Source organism: Peromyscus maniculatus, chromosome 1 (assembly GCF_049852395.1).
Source record: "Peromyscus maniculatus bairdii isolate BWxNUB_F1_BW_parent chromosome 1, HU_Pman_BW_mat_3.1, whole genome shotgun sequence".
NCBI classification, from domain to species: Eukaryota; Metazoa; Chordata; class Mammalia; order Rodentia; family Cricetidae; genus Peromyscus; species Peromyscus maniculatus.
Genome location: NC_134852.1, coordinates 33,801,289 through 33,819,102, shown reverse-complemented (window position 1 = coordinate 33,819,102; position 17,814 = coordinate 33,801,289). Strand labels below are relative to the sequence as shown.

Genomic DNA, 17,814 nt, shown 5'->3' with positions numbered 1-17,814 from the left:
ACGTTAGGAATAGGGGTGGGGTGGGCAGTAGTAAACATTGTTAGAGGTGTCACTAATGGAAGTGGAGAAGCAGGGAGCAGCGGGGATGCTGGGGTGGGGACTTGGTAGACTGAATAGTTCCCAACCACAAATGTCCTTGTCCTGCAATCCCCAGAGGCTGGATGTATCAGTTACTTTTCCATTGCTGTGATAAAAACACTATGACTCAAAGCAACTTACAGAAGGAACATTATTTGGGCTGGCAGGTCCAGAGGACTGACTCTATCCTAGTGGGGAGGTATGGGAGCAGGTGGCAGGCCTGGCGTCAGGAGCAGGAAGCTGAGAGCTCACATCTTCAGCTGAAGTACAGAGGAGAGAAAGCACACTGGAAATGGTGAGGTTTTAAATTCTCAAAGCCTGCCTCCCTTGAGCAAGGTGACTCCTCCCTAAGCTCCCCAGACCACCACGGAACACTCAGCTGTCTGAGTCTGTGGGGGACAATTCCCTTCAAACCATCTCACTCTAACTGTGTTACTTTCTATGGTAAGAGACATCCCCTCCCACCTCAAACCATCACACTCTAACTGTGTTACTTTCTATGGTAAGAGACATCCCCTCCACCTCTGATTGCCTGATCCCCTTTCTTAGCAATGTATTTATTGCTTTGGTGCCCAGGTTGGCCTGAAACTTGTAATCCTCCTGCTTCAGCCTCTCGAGGGCTGGGATTGTAGATATATACCTAAAGGTTCAGTTTAAGGAACTTTTTTTGTGCGGTGGGATGGGGTTCAAGACAGGGTTTCACTGCATAGCCCTGACTGTCCTGGAACTTTCTCTGTAGACCAGGGTGGCCTTGAACTCGGAGATCCTCCTGCCTCTGCCTCCGTGCTGAGATTAAAGGCGTGTGCCACCGCTGCCCAGTTTAAGGATCTTGAGAGGATGTTATTTATCATAGATGACTGGGTGGAACTGGTGAATATGAAGGTCTTATCAGAAGGATGGCCATTGCCATCAACAGGAGTCAGGATGCCAGAAGCAAGATTGGAGTGATGCAAGAAGAGCAAGTAGGCCTAGAAGCTCAGAGAGTACAGTGTGGGTTCTCTCCTAGAAGCAACCAAGCCCAGTGTGCCTACTTTATGCTTTAGAGCGGCAAGAGAATAACCTTGTGGGCTTTCCCCCCTTTCAGTGCTAGGGGTTGAAGTGTGTGTGTGTGTGTGTGTGTGTGTGCGTGCACACGCGCGTGCCTGCTTGTCCTTGTGTGTGTGTGCTTGTGTGCCTGCTTGTGCTTGTGTGTGCTTGTATGTGTGTGTGTGTGTATATGTGTGCCTGTTTGTGCGTGCGTGCGTGTGTGTGTGTGTGTGTGTGTGTATGCATATATGCTCCTGTGTTGGTTCTGGTGGTGGAACCAAGGGCTTCTTACATGCCAGGCAAGCATGGACCCTGGAGCTGCGTTCCTAGCCTGAACCTAGAGCCTTGCTTGTCCTAGTTAGGCACACACTCTGTCACTGAACTATACCTCCAGTCTCTTGTGGGCTTTGCTTTGGTTTGGTTTCTAAGGCAGGGTCTCATGGAGCACAGGCTAGTGGCTATGAATGCTATTGAATTAGCAACTCTCCTGTTTCCATTTCCCAAGTATTGGGGTTACAGGTATATACCACCATACTCAGTCAGTTTGATGTGATGTTGGACACTGAACCCTGGGCTTCTTGCATGCTAGGCTAGCCCTCCACCCACCGAGGCACATCCCCAGACCCTTTCCTCCCTACCTTTGGGTTTTGAGATAGGATTTCATTATATTTCCTTGGAACTCAATACATAGATCCCGTTGGCCTCAAATTTGCAATGACCCTCTTGCCTCTGCCTGACAAGTCCCAATGGATTACAGGTATGTGTCACCACACCCAACTAACCTTGTGGGTTTTTTTCCCTTTTCTTTGAAAAAAAATTTTTTTTTTTTTGTGCCTGTGTTGGTTTGAAAGAAAATGGCCCCCAACTGGAGTGGCACTATTAGAAGATGTGGCCTCATTGGAGGAAGTGTGTCACTGTGGGGGTGGGTTTTGAAGTCTCTTTTGTTCAAGCTACCCTCAGTGTGACTGTCAGTCAACTTCCTGTTGCCTGCAAGATGTAGGACTCTTAGCTATTCCTCCAGCACCGTGTCTGCCTGCATGCTGCCATGTTCCCTGCCATGATAATGAATTAAACCTCTGAAACTGTGAGCCAGTCCCAATTAAATGTTTTCCTTAAAAGAGTTGCCATGGAAGCTGGCCTTAGTGGTGCATACCTTTCAATCCCCGCACTCAGGAGGCAGAGGCAGGTGAATCTCTGTGAGTTTGAGGCCAGCCTGGTCTACAGAGTGAGTTCCAGGATAGCCAGGGCTACAAAAAGAAGTGCTGTCTCAAAAAACTTAAAAAAAAAAAGAAAGAAAGAAAAGAAAAGAAAAAAAAAGAAAGAGTTGCTGTGGTTATGGTGTCTCTTCACAGCAATAGAAACCGGAACTGAGACAGGTGTGTGTGTGTGTGTGTGTGTGTGTGTGTGTGTGTCGGGGTGGAGTGGGGTGGGATGGGGTGGGGTGGGGTGGGTGGGAGGTGGGGGGATGTCAGAGAACAACTTGCAAGAGTAAACTGTAGTGGGTAGCCATTCCAGCTTTGACCTGGAAGTTCCAACCCCCATTGAGGCTTCAGTAACTGTCACGCCTACAAGGCGGGGCTGAGAGAGGACCCTGAAGACCCAGACCCCAATGCGCTGGCTCTCTTGGTTCCTGGACCCTGGATGCCGGAGATAGACTGAGCCGAGTTCTCCAGAGAACACCACCGGACTGCACTATGCCTTTCCCAGACTCTGTAAACTATCCATTCACTTGTAAGTTACCCCACAAAATAAACCTCCCTTTTAAATACGTGGAGTGGCCTTAATAATTTCACCAATAGTAAGCTCTCTTTTTCCATCATGTGGGTTCTGGGGATTGAACTCAGATTATCAGGCTTGGTGGCAGGCACCTTTACCCTCTGAGCCATTTCTTTTTTTCTTTTTCTTTTTAGATTTATTTATTTATTTATTTATTTATTTATTTATTTATTTATTTATTTATTTATTTATTTATTTATTATGCATACAGCATATGTGACTGCATGCCAGAAGAGGCACCAGATCTCATTACAGATGGTTGTGAGCCACCATGTGGTTGCTGGGAATTGAACTCAGGACCTCTGGAAGAGCAGTCAGTGCTCTTAACCGCTTAGCCATCTCTCTAGCCCCCTCTGAGCCATTTCTGAAGCCCCCTTGCATTGTTTTGAGTGACCAAGACTGTGGTGATTTATTGCAACATCCACAGGAAATGGATCCAGTGGGGGAGATCCGAAGTGGGAACTCTGTGCTGAACATAATGACCTTGAGATTTGAGACTTGCAGAGTTGGAGTCTGGGCTCTGGGGGTGGGAGGGTGGGCAGCTGAGCTCTAAGCCAGGGACCCAGGGACCACTGGCATATTCATGGGCTTGTAAGGGTCAAGGCAGAGCACGACCCAGAGTACTTTCCAGTCCTGACCACCTTGGCAGTGAAACAATACAGGCATGTCCAAGGCTGGCAGAACTGGCTGCTGTATGGCAGCCTGCAGCCTCCACACTGAGGCTCTTCAGGCACACTGGTGGCAGAGCCCTGGCAGAGGACAGACAAGGATCAATTTAGGGGCTGGCCAAGGTCATTCAGCTAAAGAGGCTGAGAAAGAGAGGCTGGAGAGGTGTGAGGACTTGGAAGGAAGACATCCTAGCCAGCTCCTTCAGGTATTAAGCATCAAGCACCGTGTACCCTGAGGGGGTCAGCCCAAGAGGCAACAGTGTGAAGGTGGACCTCTGCTTGAGGCTCTCTTTGGACCCTGTGAGATCATGGAGGTTGGACTCCAGAAAGAAAAAAAAAAAATGTGGCCAGCTGATTCAGAGAATGGACTTTGGGATGTCTCTGCCAGCCCCTCCCCGCCCTTTCTTCCCCCCATCCCACAGCTTCCCAGGGGACTGGGTCACTTGGACCTTGCTACTTCCTGCTCTTCAGTCCATGGTTCAGACTATGGAGCTGTGGGTACAGCTGAAGCAGGCCGGGCTGGAGCCCCTTGGATTGGGCCCACTCCCCCAGGCCCTAAGAATGCCCCTGCCAGAGGGGAACCCAGGCCAGACCCTTATGTCCTCAGGGACGGAACTTGGGGGCGCCAGAGAGCCGTTGTTGTGGATCTGGGAGGAGTTGGTGAGTGCAAGGGCGCCAGAGAGAAATGAGATAGACAGGGCGGGGGAAGACTATGAGTGAATATTAATAAAAATAGACATGGCTGAGGATCAGCCAGGCCTTGGTGGCTCACGCCTGTAATACAGCACTCGGGAGCCCGAGGCAGGAGACTTTCAAGCTTAAGCTGCAGATTGAGATCATGTGTGGAAATAAAATACAACAAGGGCAGAGACAGGTAGTGGTGGGGACAGAGCATGAGAGTCAGGAATGGCAACAGTTCCAGAGAGAAGCACAGGTAGACATCAGAGACAGCTCAGGGACAGGCAGGACCTCAGATGGAATAGGGGCTGGGAGCAACCAAGGGCAGGGGTGAGGAAATGGAGCTGGAGATGTGGAGACAGAGATTCAAAGAAGGGTCCACAGAGATGAAGGGACAGTGCGGCAGGCAGAGAAACAGAGATCAAGAGGCACGAGAAGCAGATGGCATGGAACCCCCTGGAATCAGTGAGATCCCTGGCCCTGCAGGCTAAGACTTGAGCTGGCACCTGCTCCTGGGAAGCTCCTGGCAGGTTTCCTCACTCTGTGTGGCATACCAATGATGTTCCTTTATTCCTGTAGGGGAACCTGCGCAGAGTGGATGTCCAGCTGTTGGGACAGCTGTGTCACCTGGGACTGGAGATGGGTGCCCTGCGGGAGGAGCTGGTCACCATCCTGGAAGAGGAGGAGGAAGAAGAGAAGGAGGAGGAAGAGGGCAGCTGTGTTGAAGAAGAGGAAGAAGGGCCTCAGGGGAAGCAGGAGGAAGGACATCCTGGTGCCTCCTTTCCAGCTCAGCACCTCCCTCACTTTGAGATGATCATCTGAGGTGATATAGTTCGACACACAAATGAGATACAAATTCATGCAGAGGAGATTCGGAGGGTCCGATCATATTGAGAATCAGTGGCAATCCTTCAGCAGACTGTTCTCCCCAGAGGAGTGCTTCGGGAGATCCTGGTAGTGGCTCTGGGAGATGTGGGCAGGTTTGACTGTAGGTTTGGGAGGGGCACAGAAGACATAGATCTATCTGCAGAAATGCTTCCAGTCTGCACTGGCTTGGCAAAAGTGATAGAGATATTGACAGACAGGATCGAAGACCAATTCAGCCTAGTATGGGTGTCATGGCTATTAAGTAATTGAGACATGGCAAGTTCAGACGGAGATGTGAGATATGGCAAAGGTCAACAACCTGTGTGGTAAAACCTCTCAATAATTAAAAAAAATTGATTACATGTTGAAATGATATTTTGTGTATGTGCGGTAAAACATTAATTTCATACACTTTTATTGTGGTTATATATATATAAAACAAAACTATTTAGCCACTTTTCATGTGTGTGTGTGTGTGTGTGTGTGTGTGTGTGTGTTCCTTTATGGGTCTCTCACTGAGCCACGCTATTGTGGCTAGGCTGGCCCTTGAGCTCCCAGGACCTGCCTGGCTACCCCCTGCCCCCAGTGTTGAGCCTGGCCTTTTCTTTTGGGTGATGGGAGTTTGAATTTAGGCCTTTATGTTTGCACAGCAAGTGCTCTTACTCACCAAGCCATCCCATAAACTCCTTCCTTTGTTCTTTTCTATTTTTTGAGATAAGGTCTCTATGTAGTCCTGTAGACCAGGCCAGCCTGGAACTCACAGAGATTCTCCTGCCTCTGCCTCCTGAGCACTGGGGTTAAAGGTGTTTTCTTTATTTTGTATATATGTGTGTGAGAGTGTGGCTTTGTACATGCCATAGCATGTGTGGATGTGAGAGGACAACCTCAGGCACTGGTCCTTGCTTTCTACACTGAGATAGGGACTCTCTCATTTATACCGTGTTAACTGGCCTGAGAGCTTCTGCCGGTTCTCCTATCTCCACCTCCCATCTCTTCATGGAGGCACTGGGATTACGGATGCATGCAGCTTTACACTGGTTCTGAGGATTCAAATTAGGTTCTTATACTTGCAAGCACGTCATCCACCAAGTCATTCCCTCAGTTCTTCCTTCTTTTTAATTATTATTATTATTATTATTTTTAAAGATTCATTTATTTATTATGTATACAGTGTTCTGCCTGCATGTATGTCTGCAGGCCAGAAGAGGGCACTAGATTTCATTACAGATGGTTGCGAGCCACATGTGGTTGCTGGGAATTGAACTCAGGACCTCTGGAAGAGCAGTTCTTAACCTCCGACCCATTTCTCCAGCCCCTAATTATTTTTTTTTTGAGACAGGATTTCTTTATAGACCCAGTATGGGGTGACAGACGTGAGTGCTGGGGTGACAGATGTGAGTGCTGGGGTGACAGACGTGAGTGCTGGGGTGACAGACGTGAGTGCTGGGGTGACAGATGTGTTACATACCTTGTAGTCTGAATTTATTTTTTTCGAGACAGGGTTTCTCTGTGCAGCTTTGCGCCTTTCCTGGAACTCACTCTGTAGCCCAGGCTGACCTCGAAGTTACAGAGATCTGCCTGCCTCTGCCTCCCGAGTGCTGGGATTAAAGGTGTGTGCCACCACCGCCCGGCTCCTCCATAACTTTTTTTTTTTTTTTTTTTGAGACAGGGTTTCCCTGTGTAGCTTTGCGCCTTTCCTGGAGCTCACTTGGTAGCCCAGGCTGGCCTCGAACTCACAGAGATCCGCCTGGCTCTGCCTCCCGAGTGCTGGGATTAAAGGCGTGCGCCACCACCGCCCGGCTCTCCATAACTTTTAAAACTTAGGTTTTAGAGGAAGGGGTGCCAGGGGTAGAACCCAGGGCTTTGTTCATGATGGGTAAACATTCTACTCCTGAGCAATGTCTCCCGCCCCACTTAATACTGTCAATATTTTAAAATATGTCTGCTAGAACACTTGAAATTACAGTGTAGTGTTTATTTTTTATTTTTTAAAATTTATTTTTATTTTAATGTGCATGAGTATTTTGCCTATAAGCAAGTGCACCGGAAGATGGTGTCAGGTTTTCTGGAACTGGAGTTATAGATGATTGTGAGCCGTCATATGGATACTAGAAATGGAACCCTGGTCCTCTGCAAGAGCAGCAAGAGCTCTTAACCTCTGAACCATCTCTCCAGCTTCCACAATGTATTGTTTCAAGTGTTTGAAAATACAAAGTTGATGGGAGCAGTTATGTTGCAAATGTGCCATAGCGCCACCTGCAGGAGACATGCAACACGTACAGATGGCAGCCTGAGAGAACTCTTTTTTTTTTTTCCCTTTTATTTTATTTTACAATACCATTCAGTTCTACATATCAGCCACGGGTTCCCCTGTTCTCCCCCCTCCCATCCCCTCCACTTATCCCCAGCCCACCTCCCAATCCCACCTCCTCCAGGGCGAATCCTCCCCCGAGGACTGCGATCAGCCTGGTAGACTCAGTCCAGGCAGGTCCAGTCCCTTCCTCCCAGACTGAGCCAAGCGTCCCTGCATAAGCTCCAGGTTTCAATCAGCCAACTCATGCAATGAGCATAGGACTTGGTCCCACTGCCTAGTTGCCTCCCAAACTGATCAAGCCAATCAACTGTCTCACCTATTCAGAGGGCCTGATCCAGCTGGGGGCCCCCCAGCCTTTGGTTCATAGTTCATGTATTTCCATTCGTTTGGCTTTTTTTTTTCAATAATTGAGTAAAACTGAAATTTATTATATGCCACAGTCGTCCTAGGGACCTCCATGCTATATGTATAGCCTCCATGGTTCTATGGGTTGTGGTCTGATTGGTCTTTATTTTATATCTAGAATCCACTTATGAGTGAGTACATACCATGACTGTCTTTCTGGGTTTGGGTTACCTCATTCAGGATGATTTTTTCTAGTTCCATCCATTTGCCTGCAAATTTCATGCTGTCATTGTTTTTCTCTGCTGAGTAGTACTCCATTGTGTATATGTACCACATTTTTTTCATCCATTCTTCCGTTGATGGGCATCTAGGTTGTTTCCAGGTCTGGTTATTACAAATAGTGCTGCTATGAACATAGCTGAGCATGTATCTTTATGGTATGAATCAGCATTCCTTGGGTATATGCCCAAGAGTGGGATGGCTGGGTCTTGAGGTAGTTCGATTCCTAATTTTCTGAGAAACCGCCATACTGATTTCCACAGTGGTTGTACAAGCTTACATTCCCACCAACAGTGGAGGAGTGTTCCCTTTGCTCCACATCCTCTCCAACATTGACTGTCATTGGTGTTTTTGATCGTAGCCATTCTGACAGGTGTAAGGTGGTATCTCAGAGTCGTTTTGATTTGCATTTCTCTGATGATTAAGGATGTTGAGCATTTCTTTAAATGTCTTTCAGCCATTTGTGTTTCTTGTTTTGTGAATTCTCTGTTTAGCTCTTTAGCCCATTTTTTAATTGGACTGTTCAGTATTTTGATGTCTAGTTTCTTGAGTTCTTTATATACTGTGGAGATCAATCCTCTGTCGGATGTGGGGTTGGTGAAGATCTTTTCCCATTCTGTTGGCTGTCTTTTTGTCTTATTGACTGTGTCTTTTGCTCTGCAAAAGCTTCTCAGTTTCGAGAGGTCCCATTTATTAATTGTTGTGCTCAGGGTCTGTGCTGTTGGTGTTTTATTTAGGAAATGGTCTCCGGTGCCAATGCGTTCAAGAGTGCTTCCTACTTTCTTTTCTATTAAGTTTAGTGTAACTGGATTTATGTTCAGGTCTTTGATCCACTTGGACTTGAGTTTTGTGCATAGTGACAGTTATGGATCTATTTGTAATCTTTTACATATTGAGATCCAGTTATGCCAGCACCATTTGTTGAAGATACTTTCTTTTATCCATTGTATAGTTTTGGCTCCTTTGTCAAAAACCAGGTGTTCATATGTGCATGGATTAATGTCAGGGTCTTCAATTCGACTCCACTGGTCCGTATGTCAGTTTTTATACCAGTACCAAGCTGTTTTTTTTTATTACTATAGCTCTATAGCAGAGTTTGAGGTCAGGGATGGTGATGCCTCTAAAGGTTGCTTTATTGTATAGGATTCTTTTAGCTATCCTGGGTCTTATGTTTTTCTATATGAAGTTGAGTATTTTTCTTTCCAGGTCTGTGAAGAATTGTGTTGGGATTTTGAAGGGGATTGCATTGAATCTGTAGATTGCTTTTGGTAAAATTGCCATTTTTACTATGTTAATCCTACCTATCCATGAGCATGGGAGATCCTTCCATTTTCTAATATCTTCTTCAATTTCTTTCTTTAGAGATTTAAAGTTCTTATCAAAAAGGTCCTTCACTTGTTTAGTTGGTGTTATTCCAAGGTATTTTATATTATTTGTGGCTATTGTAAAGGGTGATGTTTCTCTGACTTCTTTCTCAGCCCTTTTATCATTTGTGTATAGGAGGGCTACTGATTTTTTTGAGTTGATCTTGTATCCTGCCACTTTACTGAAGGAGTTTATCAGCTGTAGGAGTTCCCTGGTAGAGTTTTTGGGGTCACTTATGTATACTATCATATCATCTGCAAATAGTGAAAGTTTGACGTCTTCTTTGCCAATTTGTATCCCTTTGATCTCCTTTTGTTGTCTTATTGCTCTAGCTAGAACTTCTAGTACTATATTGAATAAATATGGGGAGAGTGGACAGGCTTGTCTTGTTCCTGAATTTAGTGGTATCGCTTTGAGTTTCTCTCCGTTTAATTTGATGTTTGCTGTTGGTTTGCTATAAATTGCCTTTATTATGTTTAGAAATGTTCCTTGTCTTCCTGATCTTTCTAAGACCTTTATCATGAAGGGGTGTTGGATTTTGTCAAAGGCTTTTTCAGCATCTAATGAGATGATTATGTGTTTTTTTTTCTTTCAGTTTGTTTATATGGTGTATTACATTGACAGATTTTCATATGTTGAACCATCCTTATATCCCTGGGATGAATCCTACTTGGTCGTGACGGATAATTGTTTTGATGTATTCTTGGATTCGGTTTGCCAATATTTTGTTGAGTATTTTTGCATCAATGTTCATGATGAAGATTGGTCTGTAGTTCTCTTTCTTTGTTGCATCTTTGTGTGGTTTGGGTATCAGGGTAATTGTAGCCTCATAAAAAGAGTTTGGTAGTGTTCCTTCTGTTTCTATTGTGTGGAACACTTTGAAGAGCATTGGTATTAGTTCTTCTTTGAAAGTCTGGTAGAATTCTGCACTGAAACCATCTGGTCCTGTGCTTTTTTTGGTTGGGAGACTTTTGATGACTGTTTCTATTTCTTTAGGGGTTATTGGTCTATTTAAATGGTTTATCTGGTCTTGATTTAATTTTGGTATGTGGTATTTATCCAGAAAATTGTCCATTTCTTCCTGGTTTTCCATTTTTGTGGAGTACAGGTTTTTGAAGTATGATCTGATGATTCTCTGGATTTCCTCGTTGTCTGTTGTTATGTCTCCCTTTTCATTTCTGATTTTGTTAATTTGGGTGCTCTCTCTTTGCCTTTTGGTTAATTTGGCTAGAGGTTTGTCTATCTTGTTGATTTTTTCAAAGAACCAACTCTTTGTTATATTGATTTTTTGGTATTGTTCTCTTGTTTTCTATTTTGTTGATTTCAGCCCTCAATTTGATTATTTCCTGGCCTCTATTTCTCCTGGGTGAGTTTGTTTCTTTTTGTTCTAGAGCTTTCAGTTGTGCTGTTAATTCATTGGTATGGGATTGCTCCATCTTCTTTATGTTTGCATTTAGAGCTATGAATTTTCCTCTTAGCACTGCTTTCATAGTGTCCCATAAGTTTGGGTATGCTGTACTTTCATTTTCATTGAATTCTAGGAAATCTTTAATTTCTTTCTTTATTTCTTCCTTAATCCATTGATGTTTCAGGTGGGCATTATTCAGTTTCCATGAGTTTGTGGGTTTTCTATAATTTTTGTTGTTCTTGAGGTCTAACTTTAAGGCATGGTGGTCTTATAAGATACAGGAGGTTATTCCAATTTTTTTGTATCTGTTGAGATTTGTTTTGTGGCCAAGCATGTGGTCAATTTTTGAGAAGGTTCCATGGGGTGCTGAGAAGAAGGTATATTCTTTTGTGTTAGGATGGAATGTTCTGTAGATATCTATTAAGTCCATTTGAGTCATAACATCTGTTAGGTCCTTTATTTCTTTGTTAAGTTTCAGTCTGGTAGATCTGTCTTTTGGTGAGAGTGGTGTGTTAAAATCTCCCACTACTAATGTTTGGGGTTTGATGTGCACTTTAAGCTTTAGTAGTGTTTCTTTTATGAATGTGGGTGCTTTTGTATTTGGAGCATAAATGTTTAGAATTGAGACTTCATCTTGGTGGATTTTTCCCAAGATAAATATGTAATGTCCATCCTGATCTCTTTTGATTGATTTTAGTTTGAAGTCTATTTTATTAGATATTAGGATAGCTACACCAGCTTGTTTCTTAGGTACATTTGCTTGGAAAGCCTTTTCATAGCCTTTTACTCGGAGGTAGTGTCTGTCTTTGAAGTTAAGGTGTGTTTCTTGTATGCAGCAGATGGGTCCTGTTTTCTTATCCATTCTGTTAGCCTGTGTCTTTTTATAGGTGAGTTGAGACCATTGATATTGATGGATATTAATGACCAGTGATTGTAAATTCCTGTTATTTTTTGTGGTTGTGTTGTGTTGTGTTGTCCTTCTTTGGTGTTTGTTGGTATGGGATTATCTATTGCTTGATTTTTCATAGATGTGTTTAGCTTCTTTGGGTTGGATTTTCCCTTCTAGTGCTTTCTGTAGGGCTGGGTTTGTGGACAGGTATTGATTAAATCTGGTTTTATCCTGGAATATTTTGTTTGCTCCGCCTATGGTGATTGAGAGTTTTGCTGGGTATAATAGTCTGGGTTGGTATCCATGGTCTCTTAGTATCTGCATAAGATTTGTCCATGATCTTCTAGCTTTCATAGTCTCTCTTGAGAAGTCTGGTGTTATTCTGATGGGTTTGCCTTTATGTTACTTGGTCTTTTTCCTTTGCGGCTCTTAATATTTTTTCTTTGTTCTCTGTGTTTAGTGTTTTGATTATTATGTGGCGAGGGGACTTTTTTTTTTTTTTTTTTTTTTGATCCAGCCTCTTCAGTGTTCTGTAAGCTTCTTGTATCTTCATAGGTATTTCTTTCTTTAGGTTAGGAAAGTTTTCTTCCATGATTTTGTTGAATATATTTTCTGTGCCTTTGAGTTGGCATTCTTCTCCTTCTTCTATCCCTATTATTCTTAGGTTTGGTCTTTTCATTGTGTCCCAAATTTCTTGGACATTTTGTGTTACGACTTTTTTGTCTTTAGTGTTTTCTTTGACTGACGAATCTATTTTCTCTATTGTGTCTTCACTGTCAGAGATTCTCTGTTCCATGTCTTGCAATCAGTTGGTTATGCTTGTTTCTGTAGTTCCTGCTCATCTAGTCAGGATTTCTATTTCCAGCAATCCCTCAGCATGTGTTTTCTTTATTGTCTCAAATTCATTTTTCAGATCTTGGAATGTTTCTTTCATCTGTTTAATTGCTTTTTCTTGGCTTTCTTTGATTTCTTCCCATTTTTTGTTCGTTTTTTCTTCCATTTCTTTAAGGGAATTTTTTATTTCCTCTTTAATGGAGTTTTTTATTTCCTCTTTAAGGGAATTTTTTTAATTTCTTCTTTAAGGGCCTCTATCATCTTCTTAAAGTCATTTTTAGGATTGATTTCTTCTGTTTCTTCTGTCTTGGTATGTTCAGGTCTTGCAGGTATAGAATCACTACGTTCTGATGTTGCCATATAGGTCTTTATGTTGTTGCCTGTATTTTTGCACTGGCGTCTACTCATCTCTTCCTCTGCTCGGTGCAGGTGGTGTCTGTGTCTGAGAGTGCCTCTCTTGTTCTAATTTTTAGTCTCAGTTCACTAGGAGTTCTTGGTTAAATTGGTGCCATTGGGCTGTTTCTTCAGGAGCTGCTGATCTCATTTGGTGAAGTATACACTTATGATTCTGGTGATCTGGTTTGGTGGCTAAGCGGCACCTTCTTCTGTGTTCTCAGGTCACGTTTTGTTCATTAGTGGACTCCTCAGCTGATCTTGTTTCCTCAGACTTCAAACTGTAGGAATCTGAATCCTCTCCCAGATGGATTTCAGCTGAGCAGGGTAGTCTCACCAACACCTCCAAGTTGTTGGTTTTCTCAGGATCAGCAGCTGGACCCTGGGTTGGCCTCAGACGGAGTGTTCAGATTCGTTCTGGTTTTGTCCCATGGAGATAGCTTCTTCCCCGGGTGTTGGGATTAAAGGCTTCTCTGTTCCAAGCTCTTGATTAAGAGCTTGTTTTAACTAGCTCTTCAGCGGGTAATAGCTCAGTTTCTGCTCTTTATTGCAACTGTGTTTCGGCCTGTCTGCCTCTGCCGGGCATGCCAGCCTCTGCTGGGCCTGTCTACTTATGGGGCCGCTGCTAGGTCTGTCTACCTCTGAGGGACGCCGCTGCCGGGCGTCAGGCCACCGCCGGGCGTACCTGCCTCTGCCTGCCGCTGCCGGGCCTGTCTGTCTCTGCCAACCACCGCCGGGCCTACCTGCCTCTCTCTTTTCTTTAAAATGCTGGCCAGCCTTACCTTCAGGTGTCCATCAGCACATACCTGCTTTCTCGGATCTCTGTGGGACCTCCACTTGTAGTGGTAACACCCATGTTACCAACACCTGTTCACCATATCTGAGCAAGGGGCTGTGGATCAAAAAACAGAGACAAAAGATAGCTAGTCATAAGACTCAGCAGAATGCCGAATGTTGTTTATTGAAAGAGGGAGGAGGCCTTAAATAAAGGCTTACAGAACAATGGGAGAACCCTGGAGGACAGAAGTTTGCTACCAATGTTTTACAATCTTGCATCTAAGCTGTTAATGCCCAATATGCAGGATACACACAAAAAAGGAACTTCTCTTAAGCATTCAGGAGGGTGGAAACTTGCAGGGAATTAGCATAGGAGGACATCAAGGTCAAAGTCAGCAAGCAAGGCAAAAGCTACCCAAAACGGGAGCCAAGGTCCTACACTCCAAAATATATAAAGAACTAAAGAAACTAGACATCAAAATACCAAATAATCCAATTTAAAATTGAAGTACAGATCTAAACAGAGAATTTTCAACAGAAGAATCTCAAATGGTTGAAAAACACTTAAGGAAATGTTCAACATTCTTAGCCGTCAGGGAAATGCCAATCAAAACAACTCTGAGATACCATCTTACACCTCTCAGAATGGCTAAAATGAAAAACACTGATTACAGCCCATATTGTAGAGGATGTGGAGTAAGGGGAACACTCCACCACTGCTGGTAGGAGTGCAAAATTGTACAACCACTTTGGAAATCAGTATGAGGGTTTCTCAGAAACATGGGAATCAATCTACCTCAAGACCCAGAGATACCAATTTTGGACATATATCCAGAGGAAGCTCAGTCATCACACCACACTTGCTCAACTATGTTCATAGAAGCATTTTTTTTTTGTGATAGCCATAACCTGAAAACAAACTTGATGCCCCTCAACCAAAGAATGGATAAAGAAAATGTACATTTCCACAACGAAGTACTCAGCAGTAATAAAAAATGACACCAGGAAATTTGCAGGCAAATGGATGGAACTAGAAAAAAATCATCCTGAGTGAGGTTAAACCAGACCCTCAAACACAAACACGGTATGTCCTCATTCATAAGTGGATATTAGATGTAAAGCACAGGATATCCCGGCTACAATCCACAGCCCCAGAGAAGCTAGGTAACAAAAAGGACCATAAGAGGGACACATGGATTTCCCTGGGAAGGGGAAATATATGAGATCTCCTGGGCAAACTGGGAGTGGGGGCGGTGGGAAAGAAGGAAAGGAATGGAGGGATGGGAGAATGAATGATTAGAATGGTTCAACTGGGATGGGATGGAGGGGTAGAGTAATGAAAGAGATATCTTGATAAAGGGGACATATGGGGGTTATGGAGAAACCTGGTGCAAGGGAAACTCCCAGGAATCCACAAGGATGACCCCAGCTAAGACACTAGCAATAGTGGAGAGGGGGCCTCAACTGGCCTTCTCCTGTAATTAACGAGGTGACTACCCTAGTTGTCATCAGAGAGCCTGCATCCAGTAAATGATGGAAGGAGACACAGAGATCCACAGTCAACGGCTGGGCCAAGCTCCAGGAGTCCAGTTGAGGAGAGGGAGGAGGAATTGCATGAGCAGGGGAGGTCAGGATCATGATGTGGAAACCCACAGAGACAACTGAAACAACTAGTGGGAGCTCACAGACTCTGGACCAACTGCTAGGGGGCCTTCATGGGACCAACCTAGGCCCTCTAAATGTGGGTGACAGTTGTGTAGCTCTGTCTGTTTGTGATGCCTGTAGCAGTGGGATCAGGTGTTCCTCATGCTTCAGTTGCTTTTTGAAACATATTCCCCATGCTAGAATGCCTTGTGAAGCCTTGATGCAGGGGGAGGAACTAAGTCCTGCCTCAACTTGATATGTAATGCTTTGTTGACTGCCATGGGAGTCCTGTCCATTTCTGAATGGAGGAGGAGGGGATGAATGAGAGGGAGGATGGGAGATAGGGGAGGCAATGGGAAGTGAGGAAGGAGGGGAAACTGTGGTTGGTATGTAAAATAAATGAAAAAAAAAATAACAACAACGAGAAAAAACCAGGCTTTAAGCAAGCCTGAAGAGCATTTTCTAATTAGTGCTTGATGGGGGAGGGACAAGCCCATTGTTGGTGGACCCATTCCTGGGCTGGTGGCTCTGGGTTCTATAGGAAATCAGCCTGAGTAAGCCATGAGGAGCAATCCAATAAGCAGCACTCCTCCAGGGCCTCTGCATCAGCTCCTGACTCCAGGTTCCTGCCCTGTTTGAGTTCCTGTCCTGACTTCCTTCAATACACCCTTTCTTTCCCCAAATTCTTTTTAATCATATTATTTCATCACAACAATAGTAACCCTAAGACAGGTAAGTATATGAATTAAAACTACAAACTGAAATGACAACCTACAGAACAGAAAAACGTATTTTAAAGTCATCTATACGGTACAGCTTTTGTGTTTAGAATAAATAACTGATACAACTCAGGATAAAAAGTGAACCTCAGTCATCTGGTAAATGCAAATTAAATCTACTGTGAAATTCCAGCTCACCCCAGGTAGACTGGCTATAATTAAAATAACTGACAACAAATGTTGCAGAGGATGTGGAAGATGGGGAACATGTATTAACTGCTGCTGGGTTTGTAAATTAGTACAGTCATTATATAGAGCTCGTGGAAGTCCCTCAAAACATTAGAAAATACCACAAGACTCCGCTATTTTACTGGGCACATACCCAGAGATCCTGTACCCTACCATAGAGATATTGGCACTCATGATTGCTACTGCTCTATTCAATATGGCAAGGAGATGAAACCAATCTAGATGTCCATCAACAGAAGAATGCATAATGCAAGTCTAGTGCATATACCAAATGAAATATTATTCATCTCTAGAGAAAAATGAAGTCACCAAATTTACAGGAATGTGGATAGATTTAGAATGTATACTGTTAAATGAGATCACCCAACCTCAGGGGAAAAACACATGTTCTTTCTTGTGTGTGGATCCTAGCCTATATAATGTATGCATGTACATATGTAATTAAATATTCAGAGGTAAAATACAACCTATAGGAACAGGAACATGAAAGGGTAATTTTAGAGTGACAAAATACTCCCTATTGAGTTTACATAAATGCTGTCCTTAGTGTGGTTCCTCTGAATGCTCGCTCTCTCAACATGGAACACGGTTTTGATGTAAAACAGGTTTTTAACAAGCAATATCCACATGTAAATCTGTGCTGCCACTCTACTGGGTGCCCAAATTTGACGTTATGTTTTTCATCTTTTAAATGTCCCTGTACAATGCAGTTCTTGTAAGTGCTACAAACTTAGGGTGCATTATTCTTTAAACAAGAAATCCAGCTATAACAATTACAGTGAGTAAAGGCTTCCAAAATATGCTTAAATCATCATAATTGGGGAATTTATGAAAATTCCAGGGAATGGTAAGTTACCGCCCCTGAATCTCCAAGCCTAACACACCAGAAACCAACACTGATAAGTTTGCAGGGTTTGGTTTGGTTTTCGTTGTATGTTGTAAGTGTAGAATGTGTTATCATTAGTGAATGAATGTACTTTACTTTAAAATTTAAAGTTGGAATAAAATGATTTTAGAGTTATCAAAGGACTTGAATATTCCTGCCATGAACAAGATACACACACACACACACACAAAATCTAATAAAAACACATGGGAAAGTGGGCTCAACATCATCAGTCTTCCTGGAACTGCAGATCAAAATGGCAGTGAGTCTCACCTCAGCTATACTAGTCTCCAGCAAAAATCTACCTAGATCCTCAAAGGCAGCTGCACACTGGGAGCTTCCTGGGAAACTTGGTGCTCAGCTTCATTCCAGCATTTGGAGCTTGGCTACCATCCTTGCAGTAGCCCTAACATGAGCTGCAGGTCTCCTCATGAACAACAGGGGGCGACAATAAAACACATAATCAACAGGGAAAACTGCTTGAGGTGTGACCCTATCTTGCAGCCTTGTTTCCAACCCAGGTCCAACAGACCTAGGCTCCCTCACATAATCGTTTTCTTTGTCACTGAGACCCCCACTCTGCAAGGAGACCCTATTTAGTCCCCTCCCTTCTCTCATC

The 17,814-nt window shown here is 43.7% G+C and overlaps 1 protein-coding gene across 1 annotated transcript; it reads left to right on the top strand.

Annotated features, from left to right (window-relative positions):
- Window positions 1–3,991: 3,991 nt before the first annotated feature.
- Erich4 (glutamate rich 4) lies at window positions 3,992–5,504 on the top strand. The gene is made up of 2 exons (XM_006988047.4): window positions 3,992–4,208; window positions 4,806–5,504. Exons 1-2 carry the CDS (start codon window positions 4,023–4,025, stop codon window positions 5,046–5,048), a joined length of 429 nt encoding a protein of 142 aa, XP_006988109.1. The 5' UTR covers window positions 3,992–4,022; the 3' UTR covers window positions 5,049–5,504.
- Window positions 5,505–17,814: the final 12,310 nt, after the last annotated feature.

Coding starts and splice junctions, on each gene's coding strand:
- Erich4 (XM_006988047.4), top strand. CDS start 4,023: ATGGTTCAGACTATGGAGCTGTGGGTACAGCTGAAGCAGGCCGGGCTG. Junction 4,209..4,805: donor TGTGGATCTGGGAGGAGTTG/GTGAGTGCAAGG, acceptor TTATTCCTGTAG/GGGAACCTGCGCAGAGTGGA.